This window comes from Ovis canadensis, chromosome 17 (genome assembly GCF_042477335.2).
Source record: "Ovis canadensis isolate MfBH-ARS-UI-01 breed Bighorn chromosome 17, ARS-UI_OviCan_v2, whole genome shotgun sequence".
Lineage (NCBI taxonomy): Eukaryota > Metazoa > Chordata > Mammalia > Artiodactyla > Bovidae > Ovis > Ovis canadensis.
Genome location: NC_091261.1, coordinates 53,986,869 through 54,009,544, shown reverse-complemented (window position 1 = coordinate 54,009,544; position 22,676 = coordinate 53,986,869). Strand labels below are relative to the sequence as shown.

Here is a 22,676-nt window from a genome sequence, read left to right as displayed (position 1 = left end):
GATAGTAAATATTACAAGTGTTGCAGGCTGAGAGTAAATTTTGAAGATATTATGTACATCATCTTTAAAATGTAGCCATTAAAAAATGTAAAAGCCATTCTTAGATCCCAAAGTGGCAAAAACTGGCAGTGGGTGGGACTTGACTTGCGGATTGTCATTTGCCCCTCTGATCTAGATCATAACTGCATTTAAAAAAGCCAGAGATACTTCTGAATTTACCTCAGATCCTGTTTTATTGGTTTCCTTTCAGTTTTGAGATGGCCCTTTCTGGAAGCCATGCTTTCTAAGTGATGAGAAATATCAATCATTGTTTCAGGAAAACATGAAGCCAGGATATATGTGTATATATATGTGTGTATATATCTAATATATATATGTATATATTAGCAAAGCCCCTAAATATGTAATTTAATAACCATTTCTGTCACCCTGCCATTGGCCCTGGCTAGACTAACATTGATTCAAACTACTGGGTTCAGAATCTTGGTATGAGATTTGGAAATAAACTAATGGCTCTGTTAGTTGATAAGTATTGGAGTGAGTTCCCCTAGAAGATTGTCAGGAAGATGACTCCCCTGTGTAAAGAATGCATACATATTTGGTATGTTTTTATGTGATTTACCTATACAGGGCAGCATACTTTTTTCATTCATTGACTCAAGTCTTCTTCCATTCTCTACTTAAGCTTATTTTTTATTTTTATTTTTATTTTTTTAATTTTTTTAATTTTAAAATCTTTAATTCTTACATGCATTCCCAAACATGACCCCCACTCCCACCTCCCTCCCCACAACATCTCTCTGGGTCATCCCCATGCACCAGCCCCAAGCATGCTGCACCCTATGTCAGACATGGACTGGCGATTCAATTCTTACATGATAGTATACATGTTAGAATTCCCATTCTCCCAAATCATCCCACCCTCTCCCTCTCCCTCTGAGTCCAAAAGTCCGTTATACACATCTGTGTCTTTTTTCCTGTCTTGCATACAGGGTCGTCATTGCCATCTTCCTAAATTCCATATATATGTGTTAGTATACTATATTGGTGTTTTTCTTTCTGGCTTACTTCACTCTGTATAACTGGCTCCAGTTTCATCCATCTCATCAGAACTGATTCAAATGAATTCTTTTTAATGGCTGAGTAATACTCCATTGTGTATATGTACCACAGCTTTCTTATCCATTCATCTGCTGATGGACATCTAGGTTGTTTCCATGTCCTGGCTATTATAAACAGTGCTGCGATGAACGTTGGGGTACATGTGTCTCTTTCAATTCTACTTAAGCTTATTTTTAAGGAGCATAGTCAAGTGTTTGAGTAATGAGGATAGAAAGTTTATGATATGTTAGTTTCTACTGTACAGCAAAGTAAATTAACTATACATATACATCTATCCCCTCTTTTTTGGATTTCCTTTCCATTTAGGTCACCACAGAGCACTGAGTAGAGTTCCCTGTGCTGTACAATAGGTTTTCATTAGTTATCTATTTTATGCATACTATCAATAGTGTATATAGGTCAATCCCAATTTCCCAATTATTTCCACCCTCTTTTTCCCCCTTGGTATTCATGCATTCATTTTCTACATCTGTCTGTTTCTGCTTTGCAAACAAGATCATTTATATTCCAATAAAAAATAATAAAAAACAAGTGCATAGAATCACCTCCAAATAGCAATTGAGAATAAAGAGTGGCAGGACTTCCATGTTTTATGTATTAGTTTTTGTTTATTTTGGTTTTTCTTTTCTTTTTTAGCATTTTTAAATTGCAGTATAGTTGATTTATAGTCTCATGTTGATTTCAGGTGTATAGCACAGTAGTTCATTTATACATATATATATATAATGTGTGTATGTATATATTCATTTTCAGATACTTTTTTTCTTACAAGTTATTATAAAATACTGAGTATAGTTTCCTGTGCTCTATCTTTCTTTTTCATCTCCTTTTTTTCACAAAGGAAACCCATGTTGAATTGGAAAGCTTTCCCCAAAATGTGTATGATGTAATCCTTGCTTTCAAATACAGTCTAGAGATATTAGACTGTTTCTAATCTTATTATATCTTGATTTTTTTTTGCCTGTAACTCAAATGTGGAAACATTGGCTGTTGGATAGTATATTCTGATCTTCCAGTTTTGAAAATAATGCTCCTTGGTGAATTTGCTAATCACAAATTAATCATTATGGTTCATGTAAGCAGATGCTTGGCTGTAGGCTAGTTATATATGACTTTCCCAGTTGCATAAACTTCCCAAGACTAAACTCTATAAGGAAACGGATAATAACTACTTCATGGGGTTTTATATTGAATGATGTCTGCAAAGTGCTTAACACAGTTCTTGATGAATAAGTGCTTAGTAAATGGTAGCTGTTACTTGTGTTGCTCTAGAACCAGAGTTTTCAGGTTTTCCCTTTCCAGCTCCCCTGAAAGATAAGAAGCACCCTTACATGACAATAATTGATTGATTCCCCCTACTATACCTGTTTAAGTGTGCACTCATTGCTCTAGGACAGGTAGTGACTTCTTGTCATTTCACTTTCTCTTTCCCTTTCTCCATCTCATGCAGCTGGTATCTGCCCTTTGGATTTGAGGTGCTCTGAAATGCTCATCTTCTCCTTCCCAGCTCTGAGCACTTTCCCTTCTTACTATGATGGTCCCCATTGAGTTTTCTGCATCTGACTGGTCCCACTTCTACCCCTTCTGTGTATTATGGGAAGACTTAATCTCATGATGTTGTTTTTACTTTGGAATCAATCCTACATTATATTCTTCTGCCTCCCAGTCTCTATCTGTTATTTGAAGATGCAGTGTATGTTCTTTCTCTCTTTTAAATTCATTAGTTTTTAATATTTTGGATCCCATGTGTAAGTCATAACACACAATATTTGACTTTCTTTGTCTGACATTTCACTGAGCATCATCCCCTCCAGTTCATCCATGTTATTGCAAATGGCAGAACGTTATTCATTTTTATGGCTAGTAATATCCCATCGTATATATATTGCATCTTCTTTATTCATCTGTTGATGGACACTTAGGTTGTTTCTATATGCTCTTTTTTGATTTTGTTTTGTATTTTAGGCTGTACCATGGAGTGTGCAGGATCTTAGTTTCCCTACCAGGAATTGAACCTGTGCCCTCTGCATTGGGGGTGTGGAGTCTTAAACATGGGACTGCCAAGGAAGTCCTCATATGCTCTTAGTATTCATTTTATCAAAACAAAACCAAATCGAGTACCACACTTTGCCTTGTTTTAATCAGATTTTCATATTCCTGTGGCAATATAATTAAATTTTTATACCTTCCTATATTCTTGCTCAAGTGGGTTTTAAAATATTAAGTCCTTTTTATTATAAAACCTGTTTAAAATTTCCGAAGTCCTTTCCTCACTAATTTCACATGAGTGCCACAATACCCGTTTGAAGTAAGAAAGGCCTTTCTAGCTCATTTTTTTCCGAACTTTATTGAGATATTATTGGCACATAACATGGTGTAAGTTTAAGGTGTTTTATGTATGGTTTAGATACATTTGTAAATTGCAGAACAATTCCCACCATAATATTCACTAAAACTTCCATCCTGTGGCATAGTGACTATTTTTTGTGGTGAGAAGGTTTAAAACCTATCCTCTTAGCAGCATTTAAGTCTGTGATACAGTGTTAGCTGTAATCACCAAGCTGTTCACTGATCCCCAGACCTGTTCATCTTGTAACTGGTTGTCTGTACTCTTGGAGCAACACCTCCCTGTTTTCCCACTTCCAACCCTACTGACCACTCTACAGTGTTTCTCTCAGTTTGTCTGTTTTACTTTCTACATATATAAGTGAGCTCAGTGCTCTTTGTTTAATGATAAAGTTGAGTCTCAGGAGGTGGAATGACTGTCTAAGGAATGACATCAGAAAGCTGTAGGCTCCAGACTAGGCTCTGCTCTTCTGATGGCAGATCTGCTGCTCCTTTTAAGATAGGAAGTGTGGAAGTGTTAGTTACTCAGTCATGTCTGACTCTTTGTGACCCCATGGACTATAGCCCACCAGTCTCCTCTGTCCATGGAATTCTCCAGACAAGAATACTGGAGTGGGTTGCCATTTCCTTCTCCAGGGGATCTTCTCAACCCAGGGATCGAACCTGGGTGTCCTGCTTTGAAGGCAGATTCTTTACTGTCTGATCCACGGGCACAATACCAAAATAGGACCTAATGAAGTGACATACAAACATGAAGCTATATTCATTTCATCCCCCAAAACTTCCTCAGTACAAATAAATGAATACATTGATTTAAAAAATAGGTGAACTAGGTAATTGTTACAATCAGGACCTTTTTCTTTAGAAAGACCTGCTGGTCAACCTGGAAGGTGGAGGGAGGCCCAATGCATCCACTGGAAGCCACCTATGCCTGTGGAACTGGGTGCTTAGGGAAGACCCCTTCTCATGACCTCCTAGGGAACCCGAGGTCCTTATCTCAGGGCTTTTCTTTGATGGTTTGAAGTATCTCCCAGCCAGACAATCTGGGTTTTTGTTTTCCTTACATCTGTCATCTTTGCGAAATTGAAAAAAAATCTTAGATGCATATTACTTAATTACATGTCAGAGGAGGAGCTTTGTCCATTAACATGTGCGGTTGAGGAGTGGCCTGAGGATCTGTATTCCCCTCTCATTCCCAGACCTGCGTGATTGAACACTGACTGCCCCTGGACCTGGTCCCCACAGACAATGTCCTTCCTGCCCTTGCTGCTCTCCGGAGTGAGAAGGTCTTGCAGATGTTTCTCGTCAGCATGTCGGAAAGTGATGGTCATAGTTTATACTGTGCAGACATCACCAGGAAAGCACACTTAAGGAAAACTCTAGAACCGGCCCCACTCAGAGGCTGATGACTGCCAGGACATAGGGCCAGGGGGCTTTTCCATCTCATTGCTTTCTTTGTTCATTCAACAGAAACCAGGGGAAACAGTGTCTCTGTTTATGTCTGGCCAAGTGGAGTGGCTTTTTCTATATTGATACTAGAGATTAGAGATCTATTGAGATTAGAGGTGTCTACTATATGAAAAGGGGGAACATTTTTTTTTAACCTGTAAGAAATTTTATTGTGATACAGAAACTTTTCTTATAGGAATGTAGCTTGAAGAGTAATTTAAGGTATATAGAAAGATTTAACCATAACGATGTTGAACACAGCCCCTTATAATAGCAAAGTAGTAGGAACAGTGAAACTAATCAAAGATAGAGAACTGTTTATTTGTATACAGGTTTTAAAAGGTGTTTCAGAGAAATATAAGACACAACAAGGAAGAGGTGATCTAACAAGCATTTTAAAAGGAAACAGATCAGTATTTCTTCAGGGGTCTGACAGATTTTTCACTGAAAGTTTATTAATGAAATTAATTCAAAGTTGAAATTATTCAAAGTTAATTTCATTGAAATTACTGAGATAATTATGGATTCAAATGCAGTACTAAGAATTGATGGACAGAAGCTGTGAACCTTGACCTTCTTTCCCCTAGTATGTTTCAAACTGTAGTATAATGACATTAATACATCTATCTTATTCATATTTTTCAGTTTTACTTAAAACCCTTTATGTGTATCTGTCGATTTTATCACATGCACAGGTTCACATATCCACAAGCACAGTCAAGATACAGAACATTTCTGTCACCGCAAGGATCCCTCATGTTGTCCTTTATAACCTGGAAAGGGAAACATTCTGATGTGTTTATTGTTCCCTTTTTTTTTTTTACTGTGCATTTGGTTGTGCTGGAGACTCTGATCAGTTGCCACTTATGTTGAGTCATGAAACACTACCTTGTTCTTCTGTTGAGATTCTTTGTGGTCATTCTTCAAATCAGCCAACATGGGAACGTTCAGCCCTCAAACCCCTCTTGCTGTCAGCACCCTCTTCTCATGGGCAAGTTTTCAAGCCAGTTTTCAAGTTCCTCAGCTAGGCTTTCCCATGCAGGGAGGGTGACACCTGTGCTCGGAAGGGTCTCACTCCATGCTTCCCACTCCTGCCTCCAAATGAAAATATTTCCCAGCCTTAAGAAGGTGAGAAAAAATCTTACTTTTTTATTTTTTGCATTTTTATTTTTAAAATTGAGGTATAGTTGCTTTACAATGTTGTGTTGGTTCCTGCTGTACAATAAGTGAATCAGCCATATGTATACATACATCCCCTGTCTCTCGAGCTTCCTTCTCCCCTGGACCCCTGCCATCTCATTGCAGAGTGCCAGGCTGGGCTCCCTGTGTTACACAGCAGCTTCCCACTGGCTGTGGTTTACATATATTGGTGGAGATAAGTCAGTCCTACTGTTTCAATTCGTCCATCACCCCCAACCCATGTCCACATGTCTGTTCTATATGTCTGTGTGTGTGCTCAGTCATGTTTGACTCTTTTGCGACCGCATGGACGGTAGCCCGCCAGGCTTCTCTGTGCATGGGGTTTTCCAGGCAAGAATACTGGAGTCGGTTGCCATTTTGTACTTCAGGAGATCTTCCCAACCCAGGGATTGAACCTGGGTCTCCCACATTGCAGGCAGATTCTTTTACCACTAACGCCACCTCTACAAATCTTACTTAAGGTACGGTTTCTTTCACCTCCAGAACTGTACTTTTCCTTCGTAGTACATGCACAAGTTTATAATTACTTATTTGTACTGTTATTTGATTGCTCTCTGTCTTATCTCACTAAACTGTAGCATCTTTAGCTAGCAGAAAGCCTCTGTGTGTATGTGTGTGTATAATATATGTGCATTAATTATCTTTCTGATTTTCAGAGAATAGAGCACGTCTGTATGTATCACATATATTTCTTTTCTGTAACAAGGATTTATTATGTCAGAATGGTGACATCTTCAGCTTCTATTTAATAAAATATAAGCTCTGTTGAAATGGGCATTTCTTATATAAGCAATAGCAGAAGATATAGCAGTAAATTATAACATCTCTGTTTGGAAGGGTCAGAGTTCACACATGGATATAATAAAAGGATTAAGAACACTGCTTTTGGATTACCAGTTGCATAAACCTTCAAGACACTGGGTTGGATTCAGGACAAGACTGACTCCTTTAGCAAGTGTCTCAAAGGCAAGCCTCTGTGGTGCTGTTTAAAGGCCGTGTCTAGACTATAGATGGGCTTCCCTGGTGGCTCAGCTGGTAAAGAATCCTCTTGCAATGCGGGAGACCTGGGTTCGATCCCTGGGTTGGGAAGATCCCCTGGAGAAGGGAAAGGTTACCCACTCCAGTATTCTGGCCTAGAATTCCATGGACTGTATAGTCCGTGGGGTTGCAAAGAGTCGGACACGACTGAGCAACTTTCGCTTTCACTTTCAGAAATGTAGGTAGATGTTTATGATGCTGAAAGTAAATTTTGAAACCAGATGAGGAAGCTCCCCAGGACCTGCAGTATTGACTGTAACAGCTCCTGTACGTAGGACACTCACCACATATTCCGCAGTCGTGGTCCTTTTTAGGCTTTGTTCTTGTTAACTCACATAATCCTCATGCCCACCCTAGAGGACAGATTTGTTCTTTCTTATTTTAGAAATGAGGGAACTGAGGCTTCATGACTAACTCCTACCTCAAGCCACCCATGTCTTCATCATCAGAGCAGAGATTGGGACACAGGTGGGCTTGTAATGATAGTATTATGTGCTTTCCCATAAACACAAAGGACTCAACAAACTTCTCTTTTCCAAAGACGATTTAGCATGAGGATGGGCAGCATACATGTGTGTTACTGCTACCGTCTTTGTTTTTGTTTTCCTATACTTTTCACGCGCTTGTCCAGGTACATGTGGCTGTTACATTTTTAAAGGTGGTTTTACTCAGAAATAGGGCTTCCCAGGTGGCACTAGTGGTAAAGAACCCCCCTATGCAGGAGACGTAAGAGACTTGGGTTTGATCTTTGGATTGGGAAGATCTTCTGGAGGAGGGCATGGCAACCCACTGCAGTGTTTTTGCCTGGAGAATCCTCATGAACAGAGGAGCCTGGCAGGCTACAGTGCATAGGGTCACAAAGAGTCGGACACGATTAAAGCGACTTAGCACTTATTCAGAAATAGAACGTCTACATCTACAAAGAATATCAGGGACTCAGGACTTTTGAGCAGCTTGTGCGGTTTTGGAAACACTCTGAGCTGTGGTGCTTGTGAGGAGAGTTCAGGATGAAGGACACACAGGGTGAGGGAGTCATTTGTTTTATGAAGCTGCTGAACAGGGCTCCTTTGAATTGTTTGCGATTGTATTTTCAGAACTGGGACAATTTACTTATGAGATTGTCTTGTGCCACCACTGGACACAGTCAGAAAAAATACTGTTATGTATCCAGAGTGGGTCTTTGGTTAAACCCGTGTTACCTGTGAAAGGATGACTGTCACCACTTACAGGACTTGGATGAATGAAGACACTGGCCTTGGAGGACTGACCTTCACCATCTGGTGAGCGGTCAGAGCATAAGGCCTCTCCTCCAAATCCCTCCAAATTAGTGTCTTCTTTAGGGACTCAGACTTTCTGGGAATCTTCAGATCATGCTGTTGAAAATCGAGGGGCTGTTAATGCTTTCGTAACCGCTCCTAAAAAAGCTATGTAGATTTTTAATTTGTAAATGACATAAGTAGTTGTTATGCTTCATGGTGGGAGGTTTTAATTTTAATGATTGGACACAACCCAGCCTTGAGGATGTCCTTACCTCTCTGTAAATTAGACAGACCATCCTGGGATTTATTGTCAAGACGCTGCATACTGTCTTTAAATACAGCTTGTGGTAGGGTAACAGTGTTTACAGGATCAGCAGCCCTGGGAGCTGTCATGAGTTGGGCTGATTGATATAGGCTGATTTTTCTGCCTGAGACCAGACTTTGAGACTCCTGTATTCAAGACGCCTGTGTTTAGCCTCTCCGGTATTAGAATTCCTGTTCTCACACCTTCTTAGGAAGCTTCTTTGCCTGCTAGCCAGCAGTTTCTGTAGTATACTCAACTTACCTGAAAGGTTCATAATAGCAGGAACTCAGCGTCAGAATATGAATTCAGTTTCTGTCCATTCACATCCCTTAGGCAAGGAAAATCCCTTAGGTATGAGTTCTGAGAAATGCTTCCTGGATATTTCTCACAGCTTTTGTACCTACTTAAAAAAGATAAATAGTAAAGACATTCCTCAGTTTGAGAATAAATTGGACTTCTGCCAGTAATGTTTGATTGTTTGATTTTTGGTAGGAAGTTTGGAAACGTGTGAAGGATATTTAATTAATTCATTTCTTTTAAAACATGCACACATTCACTGAGTGCATACTCTAATCTAGGCACCTGTGTTTAGACATTAGTGATTAAAAAACAAAACCCAAACCACAAAACCAAAAAAATCCTACCATAATAAACATGCCCTTGTGGGAAACGGTAATTGGTGTAAGTAAATGATCAATTTAAATTCCAGCAAATAGCCATCTCTAAAAGTAAGTAGGAAATCAGTTGCTACTGGGAAAATTTTTCATGGGTACAGGATCAATTTTCAGATACTTTTTATGGCCACAAATGAAAAGAATTGTTTCCTGTTTTGTCTCCAGGTGAAACTCAGGACTTTATTTTTAAAGCTCTTTGGAGAAATGGAGCTTGCTTTGTTTTGGCTGCCTGAAGTCATGCATTTTGTCAGCTAATGACAGATTGAGTACAGCTTTGGTTTAATGGTTTGGATGCTGAGTGGACCCTCCCCCCTTCTTCCACTAGCTGTTTCCTTGTCCTCCTCCTGCTCCCCCCTCCGTCTTCCCCACCTTCTGACTCTTGCCAGTTAGATGTTTGGGGTGTTGAGTGTGTGAGGAGCCCTCTCCCTAGATGGGTTGTGCTCCTGTTGCTCGGTTCTGCCTATGAGGAGTGAGCTTGCACATCCTCTGGGGACATGGGGTGAGCCTGGTCCTTCTTCTCCCTGCTGTGCAAGGGAAGGCTGTGACCTGAGATGTGGATGAAACCAGGTCAGCATCTTTCTATCTGGGTTTACTTGGTTGAAGAAAATGCCCTTTTACCTCATCTGGACTTACTTAGGCCAACTTAAAACAAAGCTCTCTAAATATTTATCACTGCCTGCAGATTCCTTTCATAGAATAATGCACCAACCAGAGAGAGCTAATGCTTAACCCTGGAACAATTGTTAAGTATACAGGTAAAGATAACACACCCTGCTGTTAGTCACACTGGAAACTGTGGAAACCTATATTTGTTTGGGTTTATCCAAGGGATTTTTATAATTATAATGGGAAACAACAGAATGTAATAACACAAACCCAGATCGTTTGATGATAGCAGTTTCATTGGTTGCCATTTGACAGATGAACAGTATTGACTACATTTTAATCCAATTTGCCTATGGCTTGATATGGTACTTTTTTGTCACCTGAAAATCATTGGAGGAAAAAAAGTCTTTCATTTTCAGGGAAATTTTCTATCATATTTCTCAGAGAAGCCTGTGTTTTCCTCACATGTAAAAAAAGTATGCTTTAAAATATATCAACATATAAAACAAAATTGGTGCTCAAAAATATATTCTGAATAACGAATGAGTCTAGAAAACTTGGTCAAGGTATATGGCTGAATTTGGGTAATTTAAGTACAAAAGGAACTCTACGTGTAAAAAATAAATCAAATATTGTTAGAAATGATGTATCTGTATATTTGATTGATCCTTTGCTTTTAATGAGAAAAACACTTGAAAGCTGTGGGATGAGAAAGTGAAGGACAGAGAATTATAAGGTGATATTACCTGGATTATGGACGGTGTTCATGTGATCTTAATAGTAGTTCACATCCCAACTTTGCCTACATTTGTTGGTCACCCTCTGTGATTCTGGGTAGCTGGTGAAAACACATTTTCTTCCCTCAGAGATCAGGTACATCTGAAGGATTGTTGTTATCACATCTGTGCTCTCTGGAGGCCAAAATGTTTGGCAGCATAGAGTCTGAACAAGCCTAAATTTACCTTTAAGTTAGAAGAAAAGCAGTGTTGAGAATTGAGACATTCTCTCAAAATGTCTACTGGCTCCAGTGGCCAAGTTGCTGGAGAGTAATTTTTTGGATATTTACTTCTTTTGCACTGTAAATTCTCCTGCTCAGTATAATGGAGGAAACCAATTATCAATGAAATGTTTGTAATATCCTCAATTAGCTTTTACTCCGAAAAGGGAAGAATTTGAAGAATGGGCTACGGAAAGAATTGAGTTGGGTCCAGAGAGATTAGGTCCTAGACCTATATGGTCTCCTGGAGCCTCTGCTCAGACATAACTTCAGGATGCCTCGTGTGGTCACTACATACCCTTGCATCCTGCCCCTCCTCCTACATCCCCACTTGTCCGTTCATGCTGATCTCATAATAAATTATAAAATTTGCATATAAATTATGTAAACATAATAATTTATACAGATTGTAATAATATATGACCTTAGTAACATATGCTTATTGTTTGTTTCCACCAGCTAAAGTGTAAACTCTAGGAGGGCAGGGATCTTTATGTTTCATTTATTGATACATTAAACATGCTCAGAAGAGTGCGTGGAGCATAATAGATATTCAGTTATTTGTAGCAAGACTTCTCCCTGAGGGGGAAAAAAGAATAATTAAAGGGTGACCCAAAGATTTCTGAGACGAAAACAAATAAGGAATACTAACTAAGCTTATTGAATAATTTATCGGAATTCAGTGTGAAATTTTTGAGAGGGCGATTATTTCCTTTCATGTACTACTCTTTATACTTTAGGCTTCCTCCAGGGAGCATGTTGGGCTGATTATTCCAGGAAGTAAAGCTTAAAAGATAAGGGCACTTATTTTATTGAAGCAAGAGAAAGAAGAGGGATGCATTGACTCATGGTTAGGGGATTTCTAGGGAAATGGCCATTTCTCTGCTTTATGCAGAATTTTGTATTCTGTTTAACAGTTATGAATTGATGACTGTTTCTGAAAATCTAAGTGCATTACAAAAATTTATGTTGTTTTTTTTATTCCAGTTGGAAGAAAAAAAGTAGGGCATAGTGAGAGCATGAGTTAATTTGTTCTTTATTATATATTTAATTTAAAAATTTTTATATTTTATTAAATGCCCTAAATCCGAGTCTTCAGAATTCCAGTGTGTTGACCAATGCTGTTTCATAATAAAATGTTAGTTGTAAAATGAGAAAAATCAGACTCTGTATATCCTTCATATCAGCAATTCCATTTCCAGGAATTTATTCTAGAATAAATTAGAATTTAATTTAATTCTAAACCTAGAATTTTCATAGAGAAATAGAAGTATTAGCTACAAAGATACTGATTGCAATATTTTGTTTGGACTTGTGGAAAAAAAGTATTTAATGTCGACTAAAACTTCAACATGCCTAACCAAAGCAATTTTATGTAGTCAAGGTATAGAAATATATTGATTGACATGAAAGGATGTCCATCAAATAGTAAGTCAAAAAGGAGGTTTTAAAACTGTATGATCTGGTATGTGTTATATACAGTTATTTTCAAGCATAAACAACTTGAATATAATATTAGCAGTGAGTGAGTGAGTGATAGTTGCTCAGTTGTGGCAACTCTGTGATGCCATAGACTATAGCCTGCCAGGCTCCTCTGTCCATGGGATTCCCCAGGCAAGAACACTGGAGTAGGTTGCCATTTCCTTCTTCATTATTGGCAATGTAGACACATAATGCTTCAGGAGCTTAGAACATACTTTCATACCCTCTCTACAGCTGTGGAAGGAGGGTTATATTATTGGTTTCATTTTGGAAGAGAGGGGTTTTAAAAAATTTATTATATTGAAGTATAGTTGAGTTATAATGTTGTATTAATTTCTTCTATACAGTAGAGTTATATATATATATATGAGAGTTATATTATATATATATATATATATATATAATTTGCGTTCTGGTTTGTCACAAGCTATTTAGCACAGTTACCTGTCCTGTACAATAGGACCTTGTTGTTTATCCATTCTGTATAAAATAGTTTGCATCTGCTAATCGCAAACTCCATCCCTCCCTGGAGAGAGATGCTCATGTGCTTTCTGTGATTTGTTCATTTGACAGGTAAGTCCTGGGCTCTGAAATTCATATCTCCGTGCCCACCAAAATCATGCATTTCGCCCTACATGTACTGTTATGTGGAACTGCAGGTGTATACATGGTCCACTCTGCAGAACACACAGTGTCTGGGGGCATCTCCATCCTACCTGAATATCAGCTGTCCTGCTGTTTGGAGCACATACAGTGTCATGGCCACAGGTGGCTGCTGTGACAGCCCTGCTTCGAGGAGGAGAAGGCAGTGAGGCTGCGGGGTGGCATGGACGAGCCGTCCCAGCCCCGGAGGTGACAGTTCACCCAGTTTCCTTCTCCCGGAGCTTCGGGCTGAGACAGCTGGGTTGGGCATCAGAGGTGCAGATGTGTACTCTGCCTGTGTTTGTGCGTCTCACCTAGACAAGGTGTCTGACACCTCAGGCAGTGTTTTGAACGATGGGTTTTTCCTCCTCTTTAGATGCTGGTTTAAGAAAAATGGGCTTCCGTGGTGACTTAAATGGTAAAGAATCCTTCTGCAACGCAGAAGACCTGGGTTTGATCCCTGGGTTGGGAAGATCCCATGGAGTAGGAAATGGGAACCCACTCCGCTGTCCTTGCCTGGAGACTCCCATGGACAGAGGAGCCTGGTGGGCTACAGTCTATGGGACTGAAAAGGGTCAAACACGACTGAGTGACTAACACTCCACTTCACTTGAGAAAAATAACCCCAGCCCTATCAAAATAAATATACAATCATTTGACCGCTGGTCAAATGATAATTCTGATTTCCTTTCACTAACCTCATGTGCATTTTGAGCTGCTGCATTTGTTATGCGGCGGATGTGATGGAAGATATCATCTCTCCACTGGGCACCTCAGACTCACATGTTTAATATGAAGCTCTGGATCTTATCTCTTGGTCTGCATCCCACTGTCTGTCCTAATTCAGCTCCTGGTGACTGCTACCTTCAGCTGCTCCAGCCAAAACCTGTGTCCTCTGGTGTCCTTCCCTTTCATCCTGTGTCCAGTTCAGCAGGAATGTGTGGAAGCTGTCTTCAGATTAGCTGGGGTCAGGGCTGCTTGTTCCCTGCACTGCTTACACCCTGAGTCCCATCATCAGCCTTTCTCACCTGAATGTCCCAGTGGCCTCCTAGCTGGTTTCCTCCTCTGTCCCTGCTCTGTTCTTGCTCTGTCCTTTCTATGACCTTGTTATGACCTTACTGTGTCTTGCTCTGACCTTGCTATGACCTTGCTCTGTCTCTGATATGATCTTGCCCTGTCCTTCTCTGACCTTGCTCTGACCTTGCTCTGTCCTTGTTCTGACCATCCTCCATTTTATACGCCTTCAGTCCATGCCCAGTGCAGCTGGAGGGTCCATCCCCTCATTGAGGCCTCCATTGTTCCTCCTGCACCCTGCTAGTGCTTTGCACCTGCGAGCTTCCCAGGCCTCTCAGGGCTCCCTGCAGAGATGCTTCACAGCTGACTCCACTGCCAGCTTCTCCATGATGCTTCTGGTTTTGTACTTGAGCCCCGGCCCCCACCGCCTTGACCAGCTTTACTTTTCTCCAAACTAGTTACCATTATCTATAATCTATGTATCTATCATCTATCCATCTATCATCTGTGTATCTGTCCATCTACAGTTCAGGCTTTCAAAGAGTTGGACACAGCTGAGCAACTGAATTGAAGTGGACCTATCTATCTAATATTTATCTTAGCTTTATGCCTCTTCTGTCCCCTGTTCTAGAATACATTTGTCCCAAGAGCTCCCTACTTACCCCACTAAAGGGTGAATCTCTAGGGCTTCTAACTGTGCCTGGGACACATAGGGACTCAACATATATTTGCTGACTGTTCACTTAATCAAAAGCTATTTCTTGATTGTATTCATTATTGGGTATAGTTTTGGGCATTAGAGTACTATACAAATGTTATTCTTGTTAAAATTACTTAAATATATTATTTTTAATTTGGAAAGGGAGATGTGAAATAAGATTTTTTTTTTTGGATAGGTACGTGAAATTGATTTAAACAAATTTGCTAAAAGTGAATTCTCTTTCAAGTAAAAAATCATTTTTATATGATCATTGTAGGTATAGTATCTGTTCTTTCCTTTCAACTTTTCACCCTGTCTGCCTTGTTTTTGTTTTCTAGAAAAGAGGCACAATTAGATGAAGAAGGACAGTTTCTTGTCCGAATAATTTATGATGATTCTAAAACATATGATTTGGTTGCTGCTGCAAGCAAGGTCCTCAGTAAGTTGAACGTGACTTTCTTTCTTTGGCTAAGCTGCACGTTGATGTCCAAGGGCATGCATGGTCCAAGGTCGCATTGTATAGTTGCACAGGTTGTGCACTCTACAACCCTGATGGGAGGACAGTCACATATAGTATTAGGCTCAGGCTACACTAAGTTGTGTTATTCTTTTTACAAACTCTTTAGAGAATAGAGGAGCTCTCTGCCCCTCCCCCACAAAAAGCCATGCGTTGAGGAAGCAAAAAATTATTGATACTTAATGTAATAAGTTAATGATGTAATAATAACTTAATGTTGCAGTGTCAACATCACATTAATTACAAAAATGTATTATGTAGAAAATCTTACCTCCAAATCTCTTTTGTGATCACAAGTTTTGTTAGGTAATGGTAAAAGAAACAAGAAACTGAGATCTACATGAGACAAAACTCATGCAAAGAAGGCAAAGTTAAAAAAAAAAAAAGCTTCATTGGAAAAAAGTTGTTCTCAAAGTAGTATCTATTATCATTGTAGTACTTAATTTATAGTGAGGCTACAGTTTGCATAGACTAGATGGATGCTTTTTAGCTTTGTCAAAATAGCTAGAAGAGAAAAGGCTACCTTTTGTAAAATACAAGAATTATCATAAAAGTATGATAAATTGTTAATAATAATAAGAAAAATATCCAGCATTACTAGTAATCAAAATTGACACAAATGTGAAATAATTTTTATATAAATTTGGCAGTTAAAAAATTAAAAATCTAGTGTAGTCAAGGGAAGAGTTAAAGGGGAAATCATACACATTTAAAATCTGGTGGGAAAATAAACTGTTTTGGAGAATAATTTTGCATCATCAGTCAAAGTCTGTTTAAAAATGTTCAAATTTTAGAGATATTTAGAAAATTTTCATAAAGAAATAGAATTATTTGCATTAAGGTGTATGTATATTTTCATTTCAGAGTTACTTATATTTTCAAAAGTTGGAAAAGCCTGCGTTTTGAGCAAGTGGGCATTGGTGAAATGAATTGTTGCATAACTATGTTAAATAAGACTGATTAAAATTGATATTAGGAAAAATTTTAATTTTAGGAAATAACAGTAATTGAATATTAAGAAAAAGGCAGGATTTTAGGCTATATATCATTTGTAACCTGATTATTAAGTATGCATATTTTTATAAAGAAAAATGATTTTGCACCCAAATATCTGCCTGGTGGCTCAGATGGTAAAGAATCTGCCTGCCAATGTGGAAGATTTGGGTTCAATCCCTAGGTTGGGAAGATAGGCTGGAGAAGAGAATGGCTTCACACTCCACTATTCTTGCCTGAGAAGTCTGTGGACAGAGGAGCCTGGCAGGCTATAGTCCATGGGGTCACAAAAAGATACAACTGAGCGACTAACACTTTCACTTTCACTTTTCATTTTCATGTGCATTCTTGATGATTTTAAAGATCTTTCTCTTATTTTTCAGAAAAAGTAAGCTATACCTTACATACAAGTTTGAAAAAGCTCAAAATTTTGTCACAGAATCTAAGAAACTGGTTGCTTTGCTTTTAAGTACAGACTTAAACTGTTAACATGTCAAATGCTCTCTCCTCAGATTTCATTGTATTTTCCTGGCCAGATATTTTTCCTGTGATCTGTTCACTGTGCAAAGAAATTGAGGATATTTAACATTTTTGTCATGCACTTATCTTTATTCCTGCCTCTAATGATTTTCTACCTCTAATATATTTTGTTTCTGTTGTTGCCTCTCAAATCTATAAACCAGATCTCAATGCTGGAGAAATCCTCCAAATGTTTGGGAAGATGTTCTTCGTCTTCTGTCAAGAATCTGGTTATGATACAATCCTGCGTGTCCTGGGATCTAACGTCAGAGAATTTCTGCAGGTGAGCAGTTTGAGGTCCTGGTCTAAAAGTTCTGATTTTCTTTTTCTCCCACGTGGGCTCTAGTTTGTTCATTTGGCTGGATGAGTGTCTAGCTGCTGAAAGGAAATCATAGGGGCATTTTCCCTATATCTCGTAAAATAATAATTATTAGATGGTCTTGAGTACATTTTAGCATTTTTCCTTCACATTTTTTCTTTAATTTTTGGTTCTGACACTAAACATTCAAGTTCTAAGCTAGTGGTCTCTGAAAGACTCAACGTGTTGTGATCCATTCAACTGCTTTTTAAAAAATAAGTTTTGTGCTAGTAGCTGTGCTTTTATGTATATAACCTGGGCTTGTTTTCTAAGTCATTCTGACTTTAAGTAATTAAATAATTCATCAGTATCTGTAAAGTTCTACCTGAAGCTCATTGTTTCAGGGAAAGAGCCTGCCACCAAAACACGTTTGAGAATCATTGCTCTGAGTTACATATTAGTTAATCTACTCTGGAGAGGAAAATAGGAACTCTTCCAGAGTCAGTCTCAGGTGAAGTCAAGATAAATAATATCACCAAAGGCTTTTGTTTTCTTGTTAAACTACTTAATTTTTTTCTTTTTACTAGTGAATGACACATCAGGTGGGAGACTATTTTGGGATCAACTGTCCTATTTTAAGCACAGGCATTTTTGAGACTCTCATCTTAAAATGTGCTAACATTGAACATTATGTGGTTGTCTGTAAAGGATATTTCTAAACTGGCCTCTGAGAGCAGCCAGATCTTGCTGGAAAATGATGTCAGTGCAAGACCAGCTGAACTGGAGCCCAGCTTGGAGGGAATGTAAACGACTTTCAGTCCAGCTGCGTTATTGATTTAACAGCCAAAATAAGAACTTGAGTGTTTAATCAAAATGTCTGTTGTTTACATAGTGACATTTTTCTTATAAACTTAAAACAGTATTAAATCAAGATGGAAACCGGTTTCCAGTCTCTGCCACGGATTTACCAAACTACTGGTGTCCAAAAAAGCTGCCACTTCCAAATGAAGTTGCTGCCAGGAGATACTTAAATTAACCTTTAACAGGCTGTATTTAAATGAATTATTTTACATGGATTAAAGTTTGAGTTATGGGGAGGGAGGTGGGAGGGGGTTCAGGATTGCGAACCCATATACATCCGTGGCGGATTCATGTTGATGTATGGCAAAACCAATATGATATTGTAAAGTTAAAAACAACAACAACAAACAAACATAAATTGGACTTCACTGAATAAAAATATTTTGAGATTTGGGGGGTTAGAATACATTCCCATTTTTAATAATTCTGTTGACTCCTGGTCCCTTTCTCAACTAAGTTCCAGTTGCAGCTCCTTTCTCTTAATTTTGTCTTTCTCTCTCAGTGGTCACATCTGTGCTGACAACACAATCATGCAAATAGTTTACTTTTACCTTTACTCATTGTGACTGTCTGCTAAGTGTCCAGTGGCTCAGTTGAGGACTGGCGACTCCTGGTGGTTTCTCCTGGTTCTAGAGGTGTCTTGCCTGCAGGCTTGCCTCTAGGGTAAAATGCACACTGGGCTTCAAAGAGAATGCAAATAGCTCGGGTGTGTTTAATATTTGATTACATGGTAAAATGATAATGTTTTGGGAATACTGAGTTATATAAAAATGTATCATAAACATCAATTTCACCTGGTTCTTTTTCCTTTTTAAAATGTGCCTACTAGAAAATTTAACATATATGACTGATGTTTGTGACTTGCTTTAATGGCTCCTAAAGCCTTTTATTTTCACTGGACAGCATTGTTTTAAATAGTTCTGAGTCCGTTTTCATCAAAGTCAACAGGCAGTTTTAAAATTGCATGCAATTTTATTATTATTATTATTTTTGGGTGCAAGTATGAACAGTGAGGAAATTGGAAAGTTAGAATACTATAAAGTTTTCATTAATACTGTTTTTGTTTGAATGTCTTTCTGGTTTTGAAATTGAATATCTTGATGGCAAACTGGTTGTATTAACATATTGCTTTCCTGAAAAGTAGATATTTATGGTATGAGTAGGCTAATTTCAAATAAATTAAATGGACTTTTTAAAAAAAGTGCCTATGAAATAAAGCAACTGATTTTCATAAAGTTTTTTAAGGTTCTAGCTCACATATAAAAATCGACACTTTTCATTACATAAAATAATAAAACATTCTTTATGATAGACAGCAATCCTTTGTAAAAGAGTAGGATAAACTAGGCCTTATTTTAAAGATATTTAAAAGATTTATTTGTGTCTTTCACCACTTGGTTTTAACTAATCATTAAATTCTTAGAGTCTGTTTCCTAAAAACTGAATTTTTCAGAATCCTACCACTTGTCTTCATTTCCCCTAGCCTTCCGTGGAACAGTCCACCATTCTCTACAGAATACATAGGTTTCCTCACCTCCATCTCCTCACCATTCTGTAACTAGTGATTTTTCTTAAAAGCAAATATATCTCATTCCATCATTTACTTACTTAAACCCTTCAGTGATTCCCAGTTGCTCCTTGGAAATGTAAAAAGCAATTAAAATAATTGAAACTACTTACACCCCCGTCTGTCTCTCTTCCTCTCCTGCAGCCCAGCCAAACAGAATTTCTTTCAGACCATATTTTTTTCTAACTAGCTTTCTCCACCTTCTGAGCTTTTGCACCTGCTCTTCCCTTTGTCTGGACAGTCTTCCTGCTCCTTTTCACCTAGATTGATCTTCTTCATCCTGCTGGTCAGATTACTTCTTGCGGGAAGGTTCCACTTGGAGTCAGGGAACTGACATTTCTCATGTTTTCACAGTGTGTGTAAGTCCCTACCCACGGGAGTTCTCACTGTAGATCATTTCCTGTGTGGGACTGGAATGTAAATCCCATGAGGCTGGGGGTTGTGTGTAGTCCCTTAATGATAGTATCCTCACAGATAATATCTGGGAATGAAAAAAACATATTTAAAAAATGAATAGTTGCTGTTTATACGAAACCCCAATAGCTCAAGATTAATTCTATTAAGGGTAAAAAAATTCGTTTTGAGTGAGACTATATAACTTTACTAAGAGATTGATTATAGATTGAAGTATGGAAGAGTAGACATACTGTAGACCAATTTCCTTTTCATATGGTTGTGGCAAATTACTGTTTATTAATTAGTATGCAACTGACATTACTTATTTCTCTTGAAATTTTCAAAATGTTTACCCTGACACTTCCATCCGATGCTCTCAGGTAACAATAAAATAGCTACTGAAATTCTAACATGGGAGACCACTGCCCATGCCCTGGGCCGGGCACCTCTGTTCACTTGTATCCTTCTAGGGGCCTTCCTTGGGGGTGTCTCTCCCAGCCTCTCAGTTGGATACATTATTAAGAACTACTGTATTAAAATACATATTTTCTGCTTTTCTTAAAATAATTTTTATGTTTTCTGAGTACCAGGCATAGTATATAATAGGCAATCAGTAAAGAGTCTTTGAATGATAGAATTAGTTAATTCTGAGTTATATGTATATATATATATATTTTTTATTTGGCCATTAATAGGCTATTTTATCTGGTTAATAATGCTATTCCTTTATAAAAATTTTATAATCAAGTATATGCTGTGTAGATAATATCTGTAGTTCAGTTCCAGAAAAATATTTGTTTCTCATTTAGCTTTTGTCATTTCCTTTGATTTGTGTATTTAAACAATTTGACAATTTAAACAGCTTAAATAATGGACAATTCTCCTTTGAAAGGTTTTGCTGCCAATATAAAATTCCTGGTTCTGTTTACCCAATCTCCCTTGTGTTTTCAAAGTCAATTTAAGAATTTTTACATCATGCCTATTTTTAATCTACCTCAAGACTTTCACAAAAAATAGCTAAAAATTCTAAGTAGGTAAAGTAATAAAATATAAGAAACATTTTTATAGGAAGCTTTTTAGAAAATTATTCTTCTCTATACATTATACAATTTGGAATTGATTTTTCCTAAATGTTCTGTGAAACCATCAGTTTGAGGACTGTTGATAAAAATAGATAATCCTTGCAATTAATTATTATCCTTTTCCTGATTTAGTAACCAGAAATATGATTTATTATAAAAAGATAAACAAAAGTAGAAAGACATTTTGATTTAGGTTTTTGGATTTTATAGATTTTTTTCTGGTTTCTTGTCTTAAAGGTTAGACTGTATTTCACAAGAATTTTTTTTCTCTATTTTGCCGCTTTCTTATTCTTGAATTAAGAATAAAATGTGGTTTCATGCTGCTTCTGTGGTAAATTTCTATGTGAAACTTTTAGTGTATTGATTAAAATAGTGCAGAGAATATATCAGATTTGAAAGTTCAATAAAATGCTGGTAAGGAATGTCCAATCTGATGGTATTCCACCTTAATCCATGCTCACCTTGGCTTTTGATATCCTATTGCATTATTGCAGGCTGTCTTTTCCCAAAATTGCTGCAATATGATTGTACTTCTCCCCCATGAAAAGTTAGAGCTCGCCCATATCCCCTATGACAAGGTAGAGCTCCCATCCCTTGGATCTCGGGTGACTTTAGTGATTATTTGATCAGAAGAGTATAGCAGAAGGAACATTCTTAATACTTCCTAGGCTAGTTCATAAGAACTCTTGAAATTTCCATGAGTATCTTGAAGCACTTGCTCTTGGGATGTTCCCTGGAGGTACCCACCATGAAATGAGATGCTTCAACCACAGCAGCGGTGCTGCTGGCTGAGCCCTCGGGTGTCTGGGTGACCCATCTTGGGAATCAGCCTGGTGGAGCATTATAGTGACTCCATGGCAAACTTCCATGTCACTCCACTCTGAGAACTTCCCACTGAGTCCAGATAACCCATAAAAACATGAGAATAATATCATTGTGTTAAGCAAATAAGTCTGAGGTGCTTTGATATGTGGATAAATGGAACAGTGTTCTCTGTGCTGTTTTCCCCTTTATTTTTTGTGTCTGTGTTAGTAGGTATGTGTCCATATGTACACATATTTACAGAGAAGTTGAGCTTTGATTAATCTGAGTTTGAAAAGATAAGATTGTATATGGGCTACTGATCCACTTTCAGTAGTGTTATATTATTTTCATGTAAGATATTCTTTACCTCCCCAGTAATTTTACAGACATAAAATGAAGCTAGATGGGTGTGGAAGGCTATCAAGTTGACTACTGAAAAATAAAGGAGTCATATATAATCTTAGAGGCCAGTTAGGATTTAAATTATGAACCTGCTTAAATAGCATAGGAATCTCAGTAGAAAAGCAAGCCAATACTCTCCAATCATTAGCTGGAAACCTCAGCTTCTTCCACTTTTACTGTGGGTTTGGGGCTGTTTCACTCACTCTCCCAATTCATATATATCAGAGTCTTCTGCCAGGGCCTGTGTTCAGCCTGTAATGGGATTTCCTTAAATCTGTGTTGGCTCCAGGTTTTGGCTTCTAACAGACAACACTGTAATTTGGCCAGCCTGCTAGGAGCAATCTAGGATTGATGGCCCATCTAAAATTCTTAAATGTTTGTGCAAAGTGTTATTTTGGGAAAGC

General features: G+C 38.0%; 1 protein-coding gene across 2 annotated transcripts in view; it reads left to right on the top strand.

Annotated features, from left to right (window-relative positions):
- Positions 1-22,676, top strand: part of GUCY1B1 (guanylate cyclase 1 soluble subunit beta 1) — a 53,880-nt gene that overhangs the window by 3,944 nt on the left and 27,260 nt on the right. For both annotated transcript variants that reach the window (XM_069557324.1, XM_069557323.1), the window contains 2 exons: positions 15,172-15,272; positions 17,027-17,145. In XM_069557324.1, coding sequence (XP_069413425.1) covers positions 17,053-17,145 — 93 coding nt within the window. In that variant the 5' untranslated portion in view covers positions 15,172-15,272; positions 17,027-17,052. The remainder of the gene's footprint in view (positions 1-15,171; positions 15,273-17,026; positions 17,146-22,676) is intronic.